General features: G+C 37.5%; 1 protein-coding gene across 1 annotated transcript; it reads right to left on the bottom strand.

Annotated features, from left to right (window-relative positions):
- Positions 1–1,277: 1,277 nt before the first annotated feature.
- LOC125505034 (probable serine/threonine-protein kinase fhkE) lies at positions 1,278–7,504 on the bottom strand. The gene is made up of 4 exons (XM_048667967.1): positions 7,321–7,504; positions 7,140–7,260; positions 6,219–7,056; positions 1,278–2,183 (listed from the first exon to the last, which is right to left on the bottom strand). The coding sequence occupies exons 1-4, from the start codon at positions 7,449–7,451 to the stop codon at positions 1,537–1,539; spliced, it is 1,737 nt and encodes a 578-aa protein (XP_048523924.1). The 5' UTR covers positions 7,452–7,504; the 3' UTR covers positions 1,278–1,536.
- Positions 7,505–9,272: the final 1,768 nt, after the last annotated feature.

Below are 9,272 nucleotides of genomic sequence, written 5' to 3'. Positions count from 1 at the left end.
TTGGCAAAAAGTTAGCCGAAAAACTATTGCAAATTGCTTTAAGCATGGGGGATTTGTAAGAAAAGAAAATGATTATGAACCAGACGATGAAGTTTCACTTAACGAATGGTTAGAAAAGGATAAAGACTCTGACTACGAGTATGACACAGACGAAGATGTCCCAATGTTGTCGAAAAACAAGTTAAAAGCAAATGGAGTGATTTGAATTTCTTGATAATGACATTCTTATAAGAGAAATGTTGACCGATGAGTAAATTATAGACTGCGTAACCTCTTCTACAGCTTTAAGCGATAATGAGAAAGATGACGATTTAGGTGAAACATATTCTACTGTAGACACTAATGCTGTTCCAACCATTTCTGAAATGACAAAAAAAGTGTCAGAAACTCAGAATTTTATGCAACCACGCCAAGTTCCTAATCATATCTGGGAGTTCTTTTGTGATCTTGAAAACTACATAAATAACATCTATTTTTGCAGCAGAAATGTACAAACAAAAATTACAGACTTTATGAAGTAGATTTCAAATTGAATTTTGTTTATCTTTTTGTGTTCTTTTTAGTCATACCTAACTAAGTACTAACTTCTACTACTCTATGTAAAAATAACGAAATAAAATACACCACGTGTTTTTATATTATTATTCGCTTATAGCGAACTCCGGATATAACGAACCAGTTTTAGTTCATTTTTCAAGTTCGTTATATCCGGACAACTGTATTTGTATTCTTCTTGTTTATTCAATCTTTAATTTAACTCTAGTTGGCAGCCTTCTGTAGGGCGATATATTAATATTTTCTTCCACGAATTTATTTTTTTTGAAGATGAACGAAAACTTTTTAAACTCCTTAGATAATTATAACAAATCCCTTTTACTTTTCGCTTGAGAAAAATCCCTAGAACTAGGGAAAAATTGCATAGTATGGCTTCACAATTTAAATGTTCATGCCTAATTATTTGAAGTTATATTTTCCAATTATTCAGTGACTGTCGTGACTAATTAGCCACGTTTTAGCGGTTACGTTAACCATAGCTTAAATATCCTTACCGATGATTAAAATTATGGTGGCACATAAGTCGTTGCCTTAGTAATTAATCGACGATCATTGTTCTAATCGTAGATGGTAGAGTCGGGGCCTTAGGCCTGAAATAAGGCGGATTTATTGACAGAATAGATTTTAAAGCGGGAGTTAACGAGTGACACTTTCCAAATGTAACTAACTCACTTCTTATAAACCTCAGAAATTCTAACTCTTGCTGAATAATAATACAACTGTTAATAAAATAATGCTCTATTAACATAGATTTCTATATAAGTAGTCGCAAAAATACATCTTAGGAGGATACACCTTTGCACAGTTGAAAATAACAAAATATTAACAATAAGGATAACACAAAAATAACGGTCTTGAATAATACATGTTCACAAAGTCGAACAACAACAAGAGAAATAACAAAAATCGGCAATAATATAATACGTTCCATATTTAGGTGAAGTAGGTAATTAACGTCCAATTAAGACCACTGGAGTGAATTTAGGTGTTTGGATTGTTCCAGAAGGCAGACACTTTTTGAAAACACTCGTTGTTGCCTCGGAGTTTCAATGTAGGCGATCGAGGTGTTCTGTTCCTTGGCGAATCCAAATTGTTCTGCGCTCTATACCTTTCGTTGCATTTCTCCTTATTAATCACTGCTTGCGTTTTCCTCAACAGGCTTGGGGACGGACTCCTAAACCTCACAGTGGGATTCGCTGTATTCAGCACCCCTTCACCATCTTCGGACACTTTCCTATGGCCATTCTTCTCCAGTTTTTGCACCAGCTTGTCGATTTTTGTCGCTCGATATCTGCCCACTTCGCTCGCTGCACTGTGTGACCTGTGCACAGTTATTTTTGGGGGATCAGTCTCGCCTTTACAAACAACCAATCGATTGCTGGTTTCATGAGTGATGGTCTTCCTGGTTAAGATGGGCGATGAAGGGTTTAGTTTTGTTGGATCACAGAACGAGTTTTTGCGAATGCTTGCTGATAAAATGTTGGAAGATCGCGTGTTTTCGGGGTTTAGTGGAGCTTTGATGGGTGCAGGATTGGTGTGGTCGAATTTCTTGATGGTGTCTTGGACGCTGCGTAGTGAGTAGTTGGGTAGGCGCTTTAAGCTCTCTGCCTGAGAGGGCGGCGGTTTACCTGCGAAGCGAAAAAAACATTTTTTATTAGTACTGTATCGGTTGGTACTGGTTTCCAGCACCTTTTGTTCCGATTTTTATCGTTTTGGAACTGGAAAATTGAAGTGAATTGCAGTACAGGTGAGGGAAACACGATGGTTTAGCTCTGTTATGAGAAAAGTGAAATTTTGCGCAAAAGTTCTTAAATGAGACTGAGTAGGATCAATTTCAAGCCGACTACTCATGTTTGGAAACTGGAAATAAGATTTTTGCCCAGAAACATACCTCTATTTCCGCAAACCCTCAAACGAAGTGTTTCGAGAAGTTTGCAATTTTTACTAATTCAACAGTTGCACTTGAGAAGAAATTAAATTAATAATTGAGAATTGGGTTGTCGTTCTTTTAATGTCGTAACTGTTAATTGGAACTATGGAAGAACAGTGCGATATTTGGAATTTATTCCAGACCACTTTCCTGTGCTAAAGCTGGGTTTTTTCTTAACCAATTTATTGCAGCAACTGTCGAATTGCGTTAGATCTGGGTAACACTGTGTTGAGTTGGGCTTTTGCGTTGATGTCGCTCTCTGAGTTAAAACTCATTTATTCAATTGGAATTTGAACATCTGAAAACGGTCATAAATATTTTTAATGAGTAACGTTTGATCACTTTGTGCAAACGACAAAAGGTTATCAAATTTTTTATAAGTAACTTTGTCTTTTTTACTTTACTTTTACTGAGTTACTGCGCGGGTGTGTTGGGTTGGCGTAACACTGCGCCAACTCCTCAAAATTCACTGCGTTGTCCGGGCCTAAATTGCATGCAATTGGTTCACACTAGGCGGCTAGACAGTTTTGCAAGCAATTTTGTATTGTGCAAGGAATTGCACGCAATACGCACTCTATTTTAATGCAATTCTTCATGTGCAACTCGCGTAAGGCCCATGTTTTGAAAACTATGAGAGGTGATATCGACAGATGGATGTACAATCTCTTCATAATCCGATGTTTATTGTTTTCCAAATGGCATTGAAGCCCGGTAGTCGACTACTTGAAGGCACTCTGATATTACTATTTTCGTTTTTGTCTGCTGAGGGCACAATTTTATGTTGTTGAGTTGCAAAATTGCACTACTTTGATCGACAAAGTTGCGCAATAAATCTAACTCGAGAGTTGCGGCAAAAAATTCGTATTAGTTCCTTGCAGCAACGAATTGCGTAGGTGAGAAGTTAGCTTGAAATCAGATTTTACAACTACCCGCAAACATATTTCTCGCCTGACGGAGCTGCACCTGATACATAACTTAAGAATAAATAGTTCAACTATTTTTGGACATTTGAAACCTATTAAAGCATTTGGATGGGTATAAATGAACGGATACAGTGGACGCCTACATCACCAGATTTGGTCCCACTATACTTTTTTTGGAGAACGTTTTGGGAGATTGTTGCGTGTTTGAACGAGAGTAATAAAGAAGATATTGAAGAAGTATTATTCTAGTGCTTCCCTACAATGATAAAAGCAGTAACATTTTTTTATATTAAATTACTATTAATGTTTAACGATTGCGAGATGGAACGTTGCTATTTAATCGCTAAAAGTAACTTGTGAGGTTTGTTTAAATCGTGATTGTTGTAATTCATTCATAATATTTGTTGCACAAGTTTATTATATTTTTCAAGTGAGAAAGATGAAAACTTTTTTGTGTGCAAGAGTTATTTGGAATGATTTTTTGAACATATCAAAATGTAAGGTCTGTGTCGAAAGAATTGAACAAAGAACTTGCGCCCACAAAGAAGGAAATGAGGAAAATAATAAGGAGACATACAGATACAATTAAGACTTTAGAATGATGCACAATCAAGCCACAACGCGAGCAAGACAGTGAAGAATTTGCGACTTTTCTTCTGCGTTTTTTGGTTCCTTGCCTTTATTCGGCGCAGAAAGTGCACTACTGAGACGTTTATTAACGGACCAAAAAATATATTTGAATTGCGGCATTTACACAATTTTACTGCTTTTCTTATCTTTTGTTTGACCATTCTTTTGAAGCGGTCGGTTTGTTGTAAAAGTGCATTGAGAAATAAATAAATGATAAATCAGCTTATTATACAATACATTAAACAGTTTAGACACCTTTAAAAATATCTTGATTTCTTTTCCTGACTGCGTGTAATTGTTATTATATTATTTTCTTTCCTGGACTCCAGTCATAGTGTGAAGCAATTTTTTTTGTATGTCGCTTATTTCGTTACGTTTCGGCGAGACAACAGCGCCATGATCAGACTTTAAAATTCATTCAAACTCACAATTGGCAAACATTATATTCATTTTTTATATATTTTTTATAAATTTCTATTTTAGGTCTTTGCTGTCTTAAACCCTTCAATTTTTTTTTAAATTTGATGAAATTTGAAAAAATTGAAGGTTTCAAGACAGCAAAGACCTAAATGAATATAATGTTTGCCAATTATGAGTTTGAATGAATTTTAAAGTCTGATGATGGCGCTGTTGTCTTTCGAAACGTAACTAAATAAGCGATATACAAGAAAATTTCATTTCACACTGTGACTGGGGCCCAGGAAAGAAAATAATATAAATTAAGAATATCTGCAAGACTAATTTTAAACAAATTGGAAGCAAAGGAATAATTCTCAAAGTATATTAATTGTTGATAAAATAACGATTGATATTGAAAACACATTCATTGGGGGAGCACTAAAGAACTGAACTGTAGCGTATCTCTTTCAATTTTTTTCTGGAATTTAATGAAAACCTAGAGATTACCACAATGCGTGGGCATTTCGATCTGGCCACGTAGGCAGTGAAAGAAGGCTTTAACAAAGACAACAGCCGCCTTGGAATCCCACATTTTGAGCCCCAAATGAGCATTTACACAGTACAAGAGACTGCTTGAAGTTTTTTTTCCGCCACTGTTTGAAATTAACGCCCGAGGCGAAGTCGAGGGCGTCATACACGCAGTGGCGGACCTTCGACTTTCGTATCGCGTACCGTATACTATTTTTCTTGATCGTCGTTGAAGACTAGATGGTTTTGAAAAAAAACTGACAACTGACAGGGAGTGACAAAGTCAAGCTGTCAGCGTGCGTGGTGAAAGTTATTACTTTTCACACGGAAGTAGAAAATTTGTAATGGGTAAAAGTGATGCTTCCGCCATCGAAAACAGTGGCGCAAGTGCGTACTTTCCATCAGGGGATCAAGAAAAAGGGCATGTTTCTGGGTAAAAAAGTCGATAAGTCAATGACGTGATTATTTCAAATTAAAAAAATTAAAAATACGCGAATTACGAGAAAAATATACATACATTTAGTTAAAAATATGCGTTCAAAAAGGACCATACCTAATCCAATTTTGTTGGATTTAACTTGTTTTTCTTTCCTTGTAGTTGAGCCACAGGTTTCCGCTCACCATGTACCAGGCCTGGGTAACACAGTGGCTCTTCAGGTGTTAACACGGCGATACCGATACGGCTTGCTGCGTCGATACAGTGCGCAACACTTTTTATGTGTCGGTCGACAACAGAGGGCACTGTGTTGGGTGATGTGTGGTGGTTCGAAAGTTCGCTCGTAGTTGCGTTAAGCGGTGCAACGCGTTCACGTCTTTTTTTTAGACAGACAAATTTTATGGACAAAGCGAATGCAAACATTAAAATTGACAATCAGCAATGTGGTTTTAATTTGTGATTATTTCGAGCTGAAAAAAATATTTTGTAACATGTGTAAGCAGGCAACATTGTCAGTGCTTCAATTTGTGCCAACACTGTATTCTTTTCAGAATTTGCGATCCGAAATTTCGGGAATTAACAGAACGGACATTTTTCATCAGTAGATAAGTATTTTGAGCACGAACTAATTTTGCCGTAGTCTGCCACTTGAATGAGATTAAATGTGAAGTGTTGTTCAAGGTGTCGCGTCGTAAGACGCGCGGTGTTGGAGCACATAGACACAGAGCGGTATCACCAGAAGTGTCACACGACACAGTGTTACCCAGGTCTATGACGTGCACTTATCAAAAGCAAGTACTTAATGCATCAAACTCACTCTTGTTAACAGCGTTAGCTTGAAAACACTCAATTTTACTGCCTAATCGGCCTGCAAACCTCCTGGTCCTCGCCGGTCTCAACTCAGAATCCTGGGAACTGCTTTTGCTCACGTCGCTTTCTTCCGAGCTACCCCTCAGATTCTCTTTGTGCAACATATTGCTTGTTAGATTGATGCTCGTCGAAGACACATAGCTGGTTTCATCGCTGTGCGCTTTGAACTTGTACTCGCCCTCCTCATTGATGGGGAACTTTTTGCCCAACAAAGGAGTCGAATTGCAGCTGCTCGAAGTCAAGTGGGTGTAAGTGGAACAGTCGCTTATGCCACTGTCGCTCCGTTCGCTGCAGGCTCTAGTTCGTACCTCCTTTTTGGCTTTGAAGTTCTGCTCACCAGTAAGGTCTTTGGGTAGTTGGGTAAGCACATCTTCTGATAGTTCGTGTGGGTCGACAATGTCAACCACTTCTTCGGGAACGTTATCCGTGATATCTGAAGAAGCAACGAGTGGCACGTCTAGTTCCTCAGTAGTTGTCGGGGAGTTTAAGGTACTGTTTTCATGGCTGTTGTAGCTTTCAAAATCGCCATTATCGGGTGGTTTGGATGCCTCCGGCGATTCCTCTGCAGTTTCGTCGTTTTCATCGAAAGATTCCGTAACAATGCTGGTGGTGAACAGATTTTCCACTTTCCCATTCATCTTTTCTTCTTCCAAGCTGCCCATTCTCGGTACCAGGCTGCCGGAGATGGACGTTCGTGGGGTATTCGGATTGGAGTTTGCACTGTTCCGTCGGCTATTAGACAAATTGGTCATTCTGCCTAAAGCGCGTATAGCATTGCCGGTTTTCTAAGTTAACAAGCCAAGAAAAAAGACAAGTAAAACCACAAAAATGCATGCTCACGCCGTTGTTTTCCATTTACTATACACACCTGCCACTTCCGACGTATGATGAACTTCTTCAGTTTGTCCGTGGATAGAACAACTGTCTCTTGGTGATTATCCGGATCCAGCCAAACGTGCCTGAGACATTGGTCTGCTGACAGTCTATCTCTGCAACAGTAAAAACATATTTTTGCAATTGCCCTTTAAGCTTTAGCCAGCTTCGCTTACTCTTTCCTTTTGAGCAGAAGTGCTCCAATAAAATCTCTGGCGTCTTGTGACACCGTGTTGAACGCTTCGTCTTCGAAGTCGTAGTCCGATCTTGTGATGTTTGCGAACGTTTCCGAGTCCGTATCGCCCATGAAGGGCGAGAGACCGGATAATCTAAAAGTATTTTTAAATGTGAGGCTTTAATTAATCGGCACATTTTCAAGGCTTGAAACAACAACTCCTCAAAGAACAATTTCGATTTTAACTTTGATCTTATAGCTATTGGTGCTAATTGGGCAATGTTCCACTCTTGACCTGTGGTTACTTAAACGGCTACAGCCGTGCCAAACGATTATGATCGTCTCCTTCCACCCACGGTCTGTGGATGGGTGCGATCAGGAGAAGACGGTTCAAAAGTTAAATGTATGTACGTAATCGAATAAAAAAATTAATTTAATTGATGTTTGGTCGATGATTGATTGATGTTGACTTTAGTTAGTATAATGGTATTATTATAATTAATTAGGGATTATTTTTGTTCTGCGTCTCTTAACTGTTGGGTGTGAGAGTTCAAGAGGGATCAACTACACGCTATTTAATGGTCATTAGTGTGGTATTTCTATATCGGCTCGAAGAATTTGAAGTAATTCGAACAAGATAGTATTGTTCCGAAATGTTTGCTGTAGTGACGGGGTTTCACTATATGCAGTAGAGATGAGCTAAAGCGTGATTTTAAAATCACTGTTATAACTGTGAATGTAAATCTTTTTAACTGTGAATTTAACCTGTGAATGTGATTTCGCTTTTGGTTGCCGTTTTCGTGATATAGCAGCGTCATAAGGTGATGGGCAATTGTGCGTCACTTGCAGAAACATCCTTAAAACACTTGTAGCTCATATTTTTTTTAAATAAATAACGTTWTTTAGGTATRCAACAATACTATTTTAYAGTTAAAGTAGAAATYATTTTAAGGACACTAAAAAATAACAGCGTCTGCAACTAGCAACTGGTTACACATTTTGTAAACCCATGTACTCTAAAAGTTCTTAAAACATTAGGGGAGAAAAATTAAAATAGGAACAAAAAACTATTGTTTTACAYAGAACRAATAGCGTATGTAGYTATTAATTCTTTGCGAACAAGCTATATTTGATTTTAATKTTTAATCTAAAAAAAAAACGTTRTYKGAGTGAAAATAGGTACAAACTTCRCTACTCTTCGCGAAAATTTTCAGAATTTACTGATATTGTGGGATGTTGCATTCCATGTGCCGTTTCAAATTCGACGCACTTGTTTTGCAAGATAATTTCGCTTTGCATAAATTGCATTTTGCAAAATTATCATCTAAAGCAAAAAGTAAATTCCCCAAAAAAATGTTTTTCGTCTTTAGCACAATACCTAATAAACAATTTCCATTCGAAAAAATGAACAAAACAGAAACACTAAACATATTCCAAGAAAATTATTTTAGAAATACACAAACAGGTTACCGATACTCTATCAGAATGCGGCTAATGAATGGTGCAAACTGAAATAAGTTTCCAAAAATATTAGTAAAATCCAGGCTCATGGGAACCCGCAAATGCAAGATTTCAATAGAGAGTTTTTAGACCCCTTAAAATTACGTTGGCCTTAAACGCTAAACGGTATAGTGCTCATGCGCAGTGTTAAAAAAATTAGGTGTTCAGGTATATAACGTTAAGTGCGTTTTTTAGTTTTTGATACCGCGTTTGTTGCACTCCTAATAAAATAAACCTCACTTTATTATTTTCTTATCCCGTTTTGTTTGGAAGTTTCAAAGCTAGTTTCAGTTTGTACTGTTATTAAACAAAAAGTGGCTAAGATGGAAGAAAACATTGAAGCTGCCTTTTTGAACCGAAATGATCAGGGAGATGTGGATCACGATTTAATAAGAGGCTTAATTTTACACGACATTTTACATCGTTGACTCACCGGTTGTTGCAAAAAGCTAA

Source organism: Dendroctonus ponderosae, unplaced genomic scaffold, assembly GCF_020466585.1.
Source record: "Dendroctonus ponderosae isolate FM_Combo_2020 unplaced genomic scaffold, Dpon_F_20191213v2 Dpon_F_20191213_632, whole genome shotgun sequence".
Classification (NCBI taxonomy): Eukaryota; Metazoa; Arthropoda; class Insecta; order Coleoptera; family Curculionidae; genus Dendroctonus; species Dendroctonus ponderosae.
Note: the sequence above shows the minus strand (reverse complement) of the source record. Positions and strands in the feature narration are given on the sequence as shown.